Here is a 15,488-nt window from a genome sequence, read left to right on the forward strand (position 1 = left end):
TTGGGGAAGCTACTCTGAAAAGATAGTTTACCAAGCTACCAATGACTTTACACTGAAAGAAGTTAAGCGACACTAAATGTACCCCTACGGAAATATAGTTTACTTAACTAAAGTTACTTTGAAAAAGTAGTTCACTACATCCAAACTACTTTGTGAAAAATTATCAAAGGTAAATCTGTAATGTTATAGACCAGGGTTGGGGTCCATTCCATTTAAATTCCAGTCAATTCAAAAAAGTAAACAAAACTCAAATTCAAATTCAAAATTTTCATCACTGAAAAGCATTGAAGAGAATTTGAATTTTAGTGTACTTACTGAATTGACCCCAACCCTGTCATAGACTATAAATTGCAAGAACAAATCACTTTGGGCTCATATGTTAACCTCTACTGGATGGATGTCCCGAAATCGGAACAGTTGTTGCTCAATACGGATAATGTGACTTCAATGACGTTGTAAACAAAAGCACATTTTCACGGACATATACATGTCTTATATGGTCAGAAAGCTTAAATTATTGTTAATCTAGCTGCAGTGTCCAATTTACAGTAGCTATTACAGCAAAAAAATACCATGCTATTGTTTGAAGATAGTGCACAACAAAACACTTTCATCAAGGCAACTGGTTTGATACATTCATCTCTGAAGGTAAATAATGTACTTACATTCAGTAATCTTGCTCTGATTTGTCATCCTGAGGGTCCCAGAGATAAAACGTAGCGTTGTTTTGTTTGATAAAATCCATTTTTATATCCTAACACGGTCCATATTGTATACAGTGTTTCACCTGAATTCCGATTAGCTGAACTTGCAACAAAACATTTCAACGTAATATAAACGCTACACCTTGTTTCACCCAGTCAAGTTCGGTTTTTCTGCAATCCTCAAATACTCTAGAAGGCGACCGAACATGTTCCATGACGCATCTGCATGACGCATTTGTTTAGAAAATTGACATGATTACACACCAATGAGACGGGCGCTGTTCAATTGATTGACTGTATCTTGGTCCAATGACCACCTATCGGTTTGAAACATAGCTAGCTAGATAGCCAATGAGCTGGGCTTTACAGGAGTATGTGATGGTCCTTTGTGTGTGTAAAAGCCATTGTGCTGAGCTCGCGCACAACAACATACATTGGGCAGATAAAATCGTATTTACGCACGCACGCTTGATTAGTTCTACCAAGTTTATTGCTATGTTAGAAAGTACAACATGGCTAATAAAACAGAAAAAGCTCAATCGAAGTATACAGATTTGGACGAGATTATTGGAGAAATCGATCGGGAAAGTGACATAGAAATTGATGAGGACTCAGTGATTATACTGTAGACTCACGCGGATTTCTTTTGGATGGGAAAGACGTAACTTTAGACTGGTAAGTAAAATACTTTATTCTCATGCAGTTGTTTAAATGGTTGCATATTATTCATTTGATTGCTATATATACATAATCACATGAATGAAATATGTTTACCAATAGTAAATAGGGCACTCGAAAACCACAGGCACAGCATGTGATAGTCAACCTAAAATACACATTGGCTAGGGCTCGCCCCCCTGCTAAAATAATTGATGCAGGGCTCACCCCCTGCTAAAATAAAGGTTCAATAAAATAAGTAATAGTAAACTTGAGTTCATACTGATTTTTTAAAATCTCCTATAGTGCTAGAAACAATGTTTCAAGCCAGAATTAGGCAGGTCTGATGCCGAAAAAGGAGATTCTTGCCTACTTCACACATATTTTATTTAATTTTTGCAATAAAAGTAGTGTGTAGTTCTAGTAGTTAGCTACACCACTACATGGCAAACAAGTTATTAACTACTGAAAATCCTACTAAGATTTGAATTTAGATCAACTACCACCAAGCTAATGCAAAATGTAGTTACATTTCTAGTTAAACTACATGTAGTTCACTACTAACTCAACACTGATGTTGGGTGATTAACTGCGCAACTTCGTAATGAGTTAAATGTAATTAAAGCCATATTAAATATCTTCCTTGATCACGAGGCTCGGTCTGACTTAGGCGCTGTTCATATGCTCTACCGTTCTTTTATATTGACAACTTGTCACGTCTTTTTTTTCGTGTATATTAAAGGTGCAAGTCACCACTGTGTGGCTGTGTGTCGAGTGTAGTGATAAAGGCCAAAAAGGTGTTCAAAAAGCCATGAATGAAGTCTTCCATTGTCATGCAAGGATGTCATTAATTAACTGATAGGCTACTATATCACATATTCTGAACAGAAAGTTTATCGGTCAAATGGGTAACAACCAAGTATAAAATAATGTTTAAAAAAAACAGTTAAACAATAAAACGCTGTCAAATCAAAACATATCCTAAGATGGACAGTCAGAGCATTTCCCACTGGTCATACATATACATGTGTAAGTTACTGAACTAAGGTCTTTATCTAAACCAAAACAGTTTGAGTTTTTAGCATTGAAACTGCAGTTATCGAAAGCTGTGAACTTAGATTTAATAGGATGTTATAGACCTCCATCTGCAAAAGTAGAATCCCTGGATTCTCTGGCTGAACTGATGCGTGGTTGGGGAAAAAATGAAATGGTCCTTATAGGCGATTTAAACTGGGACTGGTTATCTCCAAACTCCGAGGCCATAAGACTGTGCAATACACTGAATTTTACTCAAATTATAAATGCAGTCACAAGACTCAATCCAAAAGACATCTCTAAGTCAACATTTATTGATGGTATTCTAACTAACAATCCACATAAATACTCGTCTGTTGGTATTTTCCCTAATGATTAAAGTGATCATTGTGCAGTTGCTTGCATTAGAGACACCAAAATCCCCAAAGTGCCCCCCGGTTCATAGTCAAACTTTATGCATGCAACTGGGCTAGGATTGTGCTTATTACAGACATCAAAGAGGCATTCTCCTATTTTCATTCCATGTTTTCTACTATCTGTGATAAACACGCCCCTCTCAAAAAATACCAAGTAAGATGTAGAGACAATCCCTGGTTTACAGGGGAATTATCTGATTTGATCCATATACGAAACACACAATGGGCCAAAGGCAGAAAGGGTAATTCCCAGGCTGAATGGCAGTTATTCAGGGCACTGAGAAATAAGTGCACCTTGTTAATACGGAAATGCAAATCTAGATTCTATTACGAATCTACCAAGGCAAACCTCAATAACCCAACGAAATTATGGAAAACCATTAAATCCATGAATGCTAACACAAACTCCTCTGGTCTTCCGCTGAAATTGACCTCAAATTCAATGGATGTGACTGACAAGAATAAACTGCTTGACATATTTAATGAGCATCTTGCTAAAGCTGGGCATTTATTTGATAATGAACTCCTTCCTAACATCTTGAATGAGGCTGTGAATGAAACTGTAGCATGCCGGCCTGTGGTTCATCTATTTCATTTTACCGAGATTGAGCTTTCAGAAGTTGTAAAGGCACTCAAATCTATTGATATTAAGAAAGCGGCTGGCCCGGATGATTTAAACCCTTATTTTCTAAAAATTGGTGCAGAGATCATTGCTGCCCCTCTCACTCATATATTAAATCTTTAATTGGCGAGTAATACCATTCCAAAAGTCTGGAAAGCAGCCTGTCACACCTTTACATAAGGGTGGAGATCCGTCCCAGTTGGATAACTATCGTCCCATATCTAAACTGTTCTCACTGGCAAAAGTTTTGGAAAACCTGGTGAACTCACAGTTGAAAGACTTTCTTTACAATAACTCAGTTTTATCTAAATTCCAGTCGGGTTTTAGAGCCAAGCATAGTCCAATTACTGCAGTAAGTAAGGTTGTAGGTGATATTCTAGATGCTCAGGACAAGAAATATCACTGTGTTTCACTTTTTATTGACTTATCGAAGGCCTTCGACACTGTTGACCATGCTCTGCTGTTGTATAGACTAAAAAAGGTTGGTTTAAGTGATCATGCATTGGATTGGTTCCAAAACGACCTTTCTGACAGAACACAGTGTGAAGCACGGTAGGGTATGACATCTGAGTTGAAGGCTTACAAAAGGAGTTCCCCAGGGCTCCATTTTAGGTCCGATCCTTTTTACACAGTATATAAATGATATAGGGAAGATATATGGGGAAGACTGTTGACTCTGCAAATCTCCATCTGTATGCTGATGACACAATTATTTATTCTAGCACATCTAATATTGAGAAGGCTTTTTAGGACTTACAGTTGGATTTTGATGTTATTCAAAGGTAGCTTTTTGAATTGAAATTTGTGCTTAATGCAAGGAAAACAAAATGTATGGTTTTCTCTTCCCTGAAAGTAAACAGATGCAGTCACTTGCAGATTTTAACTATAAAAAGGCCAGCAAATTGATAGGGTCACCTCCTATAAGTATCTTGGGATTTGGTTAGATGAAAAGCTGAATTTTAAACAGCACATTGATAACTTGACCAAGAAACTGAAGTTGAAATTGGGTTTCTATTTTAGGAACAAATCTTGCTTTTAATGTTAGTCAGAAAGGATCTTGTTCAAATCACTTTTTTTTAAATCAGTGCTGGATTATGGTGATATTGTCTATATGCAGGCCTCAGAAAGTGCCTTAAAAACTCTGGACACAGTGTATCATGGTGCTTTAAGATTTATTACAAATGCTAGGTCACTCACCCATCACTGTGATTTGTATGCTATGGTGCAATGGACCGCTCTCTCCACCAGGAGGCTAAAGCACTGGTACACTTTTGTGTACAAAGCATTGATAGGACAACTCCCTTTGTATCTCTGTTCCTTACTGACCAGATCAGTCACTCAATACAGTCTTCGTTCACAGTCGCTGCTGTCCTTGTCTGTTCCTAAGGCTAGAACTGAGATGGGGAAACAATATTTTTCCCATAATGTCCCTTCATCCTGGAACATGCTTCAAAATATATTAAGGTTAGGGGAGTTAGTGTCCTTGACTGTTTTTAAGACTCTGATTGACAACACTGTTTGTGAGCTGCAGTTGTTTCTAATCTTCAATTGTACCTGAAACTTGTGACACTTTGTCTTTTCTTTTTTTTTTCTTTTTTTTGGGGGGGGGGTATTTTACCCCCTTTTTCTCCTCAATTTCAATGTAACCAATTGGTAGTTACAGACTTGTCCCATCGCTGCAACTCCCGTATGGACACGGGAGAGGCAAAGGTCGAGAGTCGTGCGTCCCCCGAAACACAACCCAACCGAGCCGCACTGCTTCTTGACACAGTGCCCGCTTAACCCAGAAGCCAGCCGCACCAATGTGCCGGAGGAAACACTGTACACCTGGTGACCGAGTCAGCGTGCACTGCGCCCGGCCCGCCACAGGAGTTGCTAGTGCGCGATGGGACAAGAACATCCCTGCAGGCCAAACCCTCCCCTACCCTGGACGACGCTGGGCCAATTGTGCGCCGCCCCATGGGTCTCCTGGTTGCGACCGGGACACTTTGTCTTTTGTGCGTATTTTGTATTTTTCTGTAATATGTTATGTATACGCTGCTATTTTCCTGTTTTGCATTCTTGCCAGGTCAACCTCGCAAAATAGGTTTTTAACCTCAATGGGTCTTACCTGGTTAAATAAAGGTTAAATAAATAAATAAAAACATTGGCCACTTATTCTCATGGTGACATTTTCTGGTAAAGTGTAATATGAGCCTGCCTGCATCTCAGAGATACTGTTTCTCCTATGAATCACCTGACAGCATGTTGATGATGGCCTGTTCTAGGGGCTGGACTCTGGTCTTATCACACTGGTGCAGGTGGTAGTGATGCTAGCTGGAGGTGTTAAGGCAGTGCAGAGCCTGACACTTTGATGGAGAGGCAGAGGGGACCTGAACGAGGCCTTGCAAACACCTCTCACATTTGCTCCTGACTCACAGACATTATGAGGGCAGAGTAAAATACTACAAGCGTTGCTTTTCAGAGACAATGGCGACATCATGATTACATAAAGTGGGACAAATAGTCAGAGTTTTGACAACCCCCAATTTCAAAATGATTGACTTTCATAGACAGCTGGTGATGTTAATGGTAGTTTAATGTTCCAAATATCCAAGCCATAAGAGAGTGGAGAAACAGAATGGAATGGGGATCCAACATTTTGTCTCCTGTAGTTGTGTTGATGGCTATCCTCAGGTCAAACTCACAGGTGTAGGCTATCCAGTAATTCTGGGTAGATTACAGGGTTGATTATAGTACCTAGAAGTACTCTCTCCCCACTGGTTGTGAAGCACACATGGTCACAAATACATGTGTTTTTCCTCCAAAGGCACAAAAATGCAGTGCATGCACTCATGAGATAACTGGAAGAGATTAGTGGAAATTGTTCATGCCTCCTCTTGGTTTACGTAATACTAAAAGGCTGACAGCCAACAAATCATAGGGCGGAAATGAAATGGACAAACTGCTCTCCCAATGGAAGTTAGATTTGTGAATGAACTTGGGAGGCTGGGTGGGACACACTCGCTAAATTGACTGGGGGTAGAAGAGCTGTTAAAAGGATTCCATTATAAACGCATCAACTTCGGGGATGAGTTCAGGAAGTTACATCAAGTTTTGGGATTTCACATCTGGCATGAAGACACACTGGCATTCCCTTGGGGACAACAAAGGGGCACGTCAAAACCACCCCCCCCGGACAAGCTTTAAATAGCTGTAGTGTTTTATTGGCAAACGAGCACTGGAAAAACTCAGCCATTACACGCACATAACTTCTAACTCAACGTCCCTCGTACAAACTTACAAACTTGTGTAAATTCTGACCAGAATTGCAAATCTGAAATGACTGACCAGAGAGAAGAGTAAGAGCTTTCATCTTTAAAACATACTATTTTTTAAAGTAAGTGGTAAAAAGATGAATATACTGCTGCGACCTTGATGTACTTATCCCTTCTATAATTACTTAACTAAGCACATTATTTCAGGTAAAAAATTAAACACAGATTTTTCTTGATTATAAAAATTACTTAGGGGGGTCTATCAGGGGGAAAACAAACAAGCATATGTTGTTCTTGTAAATGAACTGATTTATAGTCTTAATGTATAGACATTATCACCATATATCTTCCACAAACAAACCTAAAGATCATCTACATCTGGGAATGAAAAAGCAACAGTGGAGCGAATTGTAGGGCAGTAAACAGGAGAGATGTTCTTTTTGATATAACCACAGCTGATCTGTATCTGTAGAATCAAAACAAACAACATTCACCTTTTTTGGACTTGGCTCCGATCTTCAGTTTGGAAGGCCACGCTATCTGTGTTTTGGTTTCATCCATGACCTGAAACAGATATTGGTCATATTCAATAAAAGGAAAAAGAAAGTGTCATTACATATCTATGTTCAATATACTGTACAGAAATGGAGATCAGAAAACCGATAACAGCGCCATAATTCTTCTTCTTTAGACTGCCTATACTGTAGTCTGTTTATTTTACCAATTTTACATGACAGATGATAACTGCATGGTACACATTGATATATACACACAATTTAACACAGGTGCCATTTTAAACATTCTCCTGCGGGCAGATTTTGCGTGTAGACCGAAGAATCTGCTGGGACTGAATGAGATGTGTGAGATAGCGAGCAGCATTACAATTTTGGGTTTTTTCGTCACTGGTTATTTAGACGCATCAGGATTGGGCGAAGGGGGTGCTTAAACTGCTTCAACTCAAAGGGGGGGCTTTGGCTGAGAGTTTCCTTTTGAGAGGGTGGAGACTTCGTTTTGCCGGAACTCACAATTTATAACACGTATGAACGCAAAGGTTAATCACGCAGCTGACCAAATTACGCGAGATTTTACTTCAGGGTTAAGAGAGATTATTTTAAACATAACAGAGATCCAGCCTCAAATAAACAGTATTAAATGAGGACCACGTTCTAGTAAGCGTTGGCCAGAAACATTCAGAAGTCTTCTGTGTTAATGGCTGATTGACTGTGGCTTGAGGCTTGTCTAAACTTTGGACAATGCCTCACTGCCTCTACTGGCCTACAGCTCCTCTAACCTCTTGCCATGCTGACTTTGGAAAGCACCTATGAAGAGAGGTCTACCATCAACAATTTTCTAAAAAGGCCTTGCACTCTGAAGGAGAGAACGTGTGCGAAAGTCATAAACTCAAAAAAAGGAAACTGGAGAAATCAACCAGAACGGTTGAGAAATTGTATGATCCAGCCAAAACATGCCTTTTGATATAAGCTTACTGAAACAAATGTTTCCCAGCTGTACTCAGTGACGGAAAAAGCCGACATCTCCATATTTTCTGAAGTGAACTGGGTGTTAGGAAAACGTGAAACGTGTCAACTGCAATCTATGTGAGAACCCTTTGACTAGCCTACCCATCGTAACTAGGAGCATATGCACAAATGTGAAACAAAAAATAACGCCCAAAAAATAAAGAGCAAAGTCCAAGAGGACAAAGTGTGCTATTCTGAGGTACTACACGCCTCCTCCACACGCTCATGAGGCCGCTCACCTTCGCCTAACTTCCTGAACATCGACTGGGGATCAAACAGTTCAGCCCTGAGAAACATGAACCATCTGCATCGCCTTATGGAGACCTGCTGACTGGTGGTTCACATTAGAAACAAACATTTATGAAAACCATTCATCTCCAAAACACAGAGATCTGTCCTTGTCCTCAATTTCCTTGTTTTTACAAAAGGTTGTGTCGTGATTGTTTGCTTTAACGCGTACCGGGGGCTCATTTTTTTGATGGAGAAGGAATGCACTCAAGACTGGCTTGGACATGTGAGTGCCCTATGACTGTTCCCTCATGCAGTATGAAGCTGATCCATGTTCCTCCTGGGCTTCAGTGGTTATGCAAGGAACTCACATTGAAACCCATGCAGAGAGGGACAACATGCTTACTGTAAATGTCCCTCTCTATAGTCAGGATTGTACAATACTTACTCATTAGAGTAACTGTCACATTGCTAGATCTATGGTCCCTATTTATGTAATGCACTGCATTTCTCAGAAAAATACTAAAAGAACAGCCTTCATTCTGCAATTTTCTATCTTCATGCAACACAGTATTCATAGGGGAAATGTCCAAATTCCTCCATATGTTTGGGAAGTGGGCCTGCTTGGCCTCCTTTAAACATCCTACAAACTGACTTAGACAGATTTTCCAGTGCCAGTCTCAAACACCAGTAGGGCAGTGCTAGTTGAACGTGTTCATTTTCACTCCGGTATTCCACACTGTTAAAGACCACTGATGGTTGAGTGAACGGCCCTTCAAGCCTCACTGAGTTTCTCAAACATACTATAATCACACACAAATATGGAACGTGAAGTGGAGCATAGAGAATAGTAAGCTAATTGCTTCACAATCTTACTTTGGGCTTGCAATAAGATTGACAAAAATATTGATCCTAGTTATTGCAGGGCCCCATGTAAACATGCATAATGATATCTAATTGAACGCAAATTCAACTGATCTGTCCAATTCAACTGCAAAGGTAAGATTTATTGGACCTGTGAAAATGTAGCCTAGACAACATAAACTCAAATATCTGGTAGGAGTTGAGCTTAGTTATTAATCGCCAGTGTTAACAAATCACAGATGGACTGATGCACTGTCATGCATCCACATAGTTCTTCTAAGTAGCATCACTGATTGTGGGGCCTTTCCACAATACAAACGCTACAAAGTTATGTTTTGGAAAAAAACATGTTATTCTTTTTATGAAAATGTAATTAGGTTGTTATGTCTCTGCCTTCTTCATTGAAACCAATAAAACAAACCTCTACAGTATTGGCAGCCAAAAAACGCTTCCACAATATAAATCACATTCCTACAGTATAACAAATGTCTTGTTGAGTTGCATTTTTCCTTCTCTCACTAAAAACCTTGGCTCATGTTACTGGTCTTGGGTATTATCTTCATCTAATAGCAGGAAAAGCCGCTGCCAAGCTGGAGTTCGCATGAAAGCTCTTGGCTGTGGCTCTTCTAACCATTTCACAGGATAATACCAATCAAATAAAGATCCAGGAAGGTAGTCTTTTGGATGAAGGGAAAATAAACATATTTTTGGATGGATTTCCTTTCTAACGAACAGATACTAATTTACCGGATTCTAACATTCTAGGACTTTATGGAAACTATGTTTTGCTTCCAAATATGAGGACGACATGGTATACGGTTGACCTCTAATAATCATGGACTCTGTTGTACCATTTTACACTGGAAAATCTAGCCCCAGGGATATCCAAATCCAAGATCTAAGTTCCAAAACTTCCACACCAGCACTGCATCAGAGATCTATCTCCGTTTCTCTCCCACTTTCTAGCACATTGTCTTCATCATGATACACAAGTTAGCATCTTATCCTACATTTTATATGAACCCCCCTAGACTTTCCTTCTATAAACACGTGCTCCCACTCAACTGTATAACTAAAACACATCTCTAGAACATTTTGTTCTTCATGTTGTTCAGGAATTTTGGCTCTGATCCCCTCCCCCATTTGGCCCTTTCCCTCCCCAATTGTATATCAGTCTCATGGGCCAATAATGGGGTTTCTGCTTTTTGTCACCGAGGTGTTCATCTTAATTCCACAAAATTATGGTCCCGGTGAAGAAATCCAACTCGCCTTTTTACTCTATGTGGCATTTTAAAATTCATCAGCTACACCAGAGCAACTACAGTACAGTACATATGTAATGCATTTCTACCAAAATATTGACATTGGCAAAACTACACACAATCCAGGAAAGGGAATGGGCTATGATCAGATACTGTATGATATCACATGATAAAATGGATACAGGAATTGTATAATGTAGCATAGCAACATGCAAGGCAACACAATAGCTATGAGAAGACCACTGCCCGTTGTTGCATCCTATCAGGAAATGTATGCCTCAGTAAAGACCTGGCATGTTTGGAAAGCCAGTTAATACAAAGCAGTGCAAAACCCTATGAAAGGGATGTCAAATGATTGAAATTGTGATGAAACTGACAACCATGTTTATAGAGGTATACGCAATTATATCGTTTCCCAAGTCCAAACTTTACGGCCCATTCAATAGATTTTTCTCTATAGGGTCTTGTTCAGGAACTTTCTTCCTCTTCATAGTTGCTGTTCTTGGCAAAGCCATACAGATGGGAGTGATCTGACAGACCACACACCATTTTAAGAGTGGGTGGCGTTTATTTTTATGAAGGCGCCAGCAAATACCTCTCAAATGGGTCAGATACTAGCACAAATTAGGTTAACTATACATTTAACTTTCCACTCATTAGTCTTTCTGCTACCACCCCCTTTTCAAATAATGCATACGTTTAGCGTTATGATCAGTTTCATAACAAATGATGATGATTGGATCTTGCAGGAGGTGCAGTTACATACACAGTGCTGTAACCCAAATCGAACAGGATGTCATTATGGCAATGTCATAAAAAACAGCCACGTGCTCGGTGCACATGAGTTTATACATGTGTGTGGCAAGATGGCAATCAACATGGATGGAGTGGACTTTCTTCCTGTCTCGCATTGGTGCAGCTGTCGATTCAGATTGTGTGTGTTAGAGAGAGACAGACAGGGTTTAGGTGGGTGAAGGGATGTGGGCGGGAATTGAGAGCTAGTTCTCCTGTTTCAACAGAAGTTGAGAGCAGGGTCTTAGTCAGTGATCCATCCACTGTTTTCATCCAATGAGATCGCATGAATTGAACATGTGCCAACAATCCATGTGCTAACTCTCACAAGCTCCATTATGTTTGGGGAGAAGACCTTTACCTTAAGGCGCTCAGCTAATATGTGCATAGTTCAAAAGATTATCCCAAATTAAGACCTACTGCACAATATCTTCTACTGTTTAAAACCAGGGGTGGACGTAACGAATTACAAATACTCTCGTTACTGTCATTGAGTAGCTTTTCAGAGTGTTTGTACTTTGAGTATTTTTCAAAGTAAGTAATTTAACTTTTACTTGAGTATGTTTTGAATGGAGTATTGTATTTCGCTACCCTTTTAAAACCATCCGTTACAGAGTACGATTTTGGAGGCTATCCATAATAGTAGATCATGAGGGCATGGAAAGTTTGCGAGTCCCTTGGAGCCAGAAATAAACTGCTCATCGTTGTTTAGTCATTGACCAATCAAATCCAATGTTCACGCATCGTGCCAATACAGGCCAATCAAATCAAGCTGTGCATACAAACTGAACGATGATGGTCGTAATATTTTCAAAAAGTCAGAAAGAACTTAGTTTAGTTTGTGACATATCGTGAAAGAGGAAAGGTTTTATATCAAAGCAGTGTGTGTGAAAACAACGGAGACTGAGGAGACTGTGACCAGCTCCTTCAAGCACAGGAGAGGCAATGCAAGCTTTGCTTACCCAGGATGGCAGAGGAGGCAGCCTACAAAAACCCTGCCTCGAACTTGAGGAAACATTCTAGAGGTAAGATAGCTAGCTAGCTATGAATGATCAAACATTTTGCTATGGATGGCTTTAGAAGCTAGTATAGATAACTTACATACACTAATGAAACAGGCAGGGAGTGCGGCTCTACCCCTCAACCTTCTGGCCCAAAGCCCAGCGCGCCATCGACTTTTCCACAAAAGCATGCTCGAGTGGCAGAGTTGATATCTGCGCTTATAAACCAGGGTCGCTACATAACTACTGTATCTCCTTTCAAAAAGCGCATCCTCACGCTAGACCTCACGGGACACTGTCTTACAGGAACACGCTCACCGGCCAAGTACACGCACTGTCGTGGATGCAAGGTCCGATCACTTCCGACATCAATTTAATGAAACAGGCAGGGAGTGCAGCTCGAACCCTCAACCTTCTGGCCCAATGCCCAGAGCGCAATCGAAAAGCATGCTTGAGTGACAGAGTCGATATCCGCGCTTATAAACCAGGGTATCTGCAATACGTTACTGTTAGCCTAGTTGTCTAGCATGTTAACATAAGCAAACTCTCCTTGCAGTTAAGTTAGCTACATGGCTAATCACCACCTGATGATGATAGCCGTTATGGCTATCACGTCGATGTTACTACAGTTGAAGTTGGAAGTTTACATTCACCTTAGCCAAATACATTTAAACTCAGTTTTTCACAATTCCTGACATTTAATCCTAGTAAAAATGTCCTGTCTTAGGTCAGTTAGGATCACCACTTTATTTTAAGAATGTGAAATGTCAGAATAATAGTAGAGAGAATGATTTATTTAAGCTTTTATTTCTTTCATCACATTCCCAGTGGGTCAGAAGTTTACATACACTCAATTAGTATTTGGTAGCATTGCCTTTAAATTATGTAACTTGGGTCAAACGTTTCTGGTAGCCTTCCACAAGCTTCCCACAATAAGTTGGGTGACTCCTTCCTGAGCGGTATGACGGCTGCGTGGTCCCATGGTGTTTATACTTGCGTACTATTGTTTATACAGATGAACGTGGTACCTTCAAGCGTTTGGAAATTGCTCCCAAGGATGAACCAGACTTGTGGAGGTCTACAATTTTTTGCTGAGGTCTTGGATGATTTATTTTCATTTCCCATGATGTCAAGCAAAGAGGCACTGAGTTTGAAAGTTGACCTTGAAATACATCCACAGGTACACCTCCAATTGACTCAAATGATGTCAATTAGCCTATCAGAAGCTTCTAAAGCCATGACATCATTTTCTGGAATTTTCCAAGCTGTTTAAAGGCACAGTCAACTTAGTGTATGTAAACTTCTGACCAACTGGAATTGTGATACAGTGAATTATAAGCGAAATAATCTGTCTATAAACAATTGTTGGAAAAATGACTTGTGTCATGCACAAAGTAGATGTCCTAACTGACTTGCCAAAACTATAGTTTAACAAGAAATTTGGAGTGGTTGAAAAACGAGTTTTAATGACTCCAACCTAAGTGTATGTAAACTTCAGACTTCAACTGTAAGTATTCAACCCATGAGTCAATACATTTTAGAATCACCTTTTGCAGCGATTATAGCTGTGAGTCTTTCTGGGTAAGTCTCTAAGAGCTTTGCACATCTGGATTGTACAATATTTGCTAATTATTTATTTAAAAAAATCTTCAAGCTCTGTCAAGTTGGTTGTTGATCATTGCTAGACAGCCATTTTCAAGTCTTGCCATTTTCAAGCCGATTTAAGTCAAAACTGTAACTAGGCCACTCAGGAACATTCAATGTCGTCTTGGTAAGCAAATCCAGTGTAAATTTTGCCTTGTGTTTTAGGTTATTGTCCTGCTGAATGGTAAATGTGTCTCCCATTGTCTGTTAGAAAAGAGAATGAACCAGGTTTTCCTCAAGGATTTTGCCTGTGCTTAGCTCTATTCTGTTTATTTTTATCAACAAAAAAACACTCCCTAGTCCTTGCCAATGACAAGCATACCCATAACATGATGCAGCCACCACCATGCTTGAAAATATGAAGAGTGGTACTCAGTGATGTGTTGGATTTGCCCCAGACATAACATTTTGTATTCAGGACATAAAGTAGATTTCTTTGCCACATTTTTAGCAGTTTTACTTTAGTGCCTTACTGCAAACAGGATGCATGTTTTGTAATAGTTATATTATGTACAGACTTCATTCTTTTCACTTAGGTTAGTATTGTGGAGTAATTAAAATGTTGTTGATCCTTCCTCAGTTTTCTCCTATCAAAGCCATTAAACGCTGTAACTGTTTTAAAAAGTCACCGTTGGCCTCATTGTGAAATCCCTGAGCGGGATGATGTCAATTAGCCTATCAGAAGCTTCTAAAGCCATTACATCATTTTCTGGAATTTTCCAAGCTGTTTAAAGGCACAGCCAACTTAGTGTATGTAAACTTCTGACCCACTGGAATTGTGATACAGTGAATTATAAGCTAAATATTCTGTCTATAAACAATTGTTGGAAAAATGACTTGTATCATGCACAAAGTAGATGTCCTAACCGACTTGCCAAAACTATAGTTTGTTAACAAGAAATTTGTGGAGTGGTTGAAAAACAACTTTTAATGACTCCAACCTAAGTGTATGTAAACTTCCGACATCAACTGTATGTGTGGTGGTGGCTAGCTAGCTAGCCATGTAAGTTATCTGGGCTAGTTAACAACATTAGTCTAACATCAGCAAGTGAGGTAGCTAGTTAGCTAGCTAGCTAGCTAATTTTAGCTTGCTTGGTCATGACACAGTATTTAGAGAGACCTAGGATTTTTAGCTATGTACTGTAGCTACTTTGTCTGTGTAAATTAGAATACCGTTCATCTAAAAGCCAGAGACTCGGTAAGTCTAACGGTGCATAATATACCTGTGTGAGTCTACACAATATGTACAGCTAGACATGGACTCATCTCAACATTAGACAACTTTATAAGTCTGAGAATATCTGACTCTAGTCTCAGTAACTGGGAATAACAAGTATGGAAAGTCTGTGTTTGGGCTATTGTAATGTCAGTGATATGATTAACTAAGTTGTCACATAAAGCAGAATTTGCTGAAATATTCGATATGTGTATTTGACACTATACAGTGAGGGAAAAAAGTATTTGATCCCCTGCTGATTTTGTACGT

The 15,488-nt window shown here is 39.5% G+C and overlaps 1 protein-coding gene across 5 annotated transcripts in view; it reads right to left on the reverse strand.

Annotated features, from left to right (window-relative positions):
• LOC121553338 (protein bicaudal C homolog 1-B) overlaps positions 1-15,488 on the reverse strand; it is a 94,968-nt gene that overhangs the window by 45,318 nt on the left and 34,162 nt on the right. For all 5 annotated transcript variants that reach the window (XM_041866376.1, XM_041866377.1, XM_041866374.1 and 2 more), the window contains exon 3: positions 7,186-7,255. In XM_041866376.1, coding sequence (XP_041722310.1) covers positions 7,186-7,255 — 70 coding nt within the window. The remainder of the gene's footprint in view (positions 1-7,185; positions 7,256-15,488) is intronic.

Source organism: Coregonus clupeaformis, chromosome 37, assembly GCF_020615455.1.
Source record: "Coregonus clupeaformis isolate EN_2021a chromosome 37, ASM2061545v1, whole genome shotgun sequence".
Taxonomy (NCBI): Eukaryota; Metazoa; Chordata; class Actinopteri; order Salmoniformes; family Salmonidae; genus Coregonus; species Coregonus clupeaformis.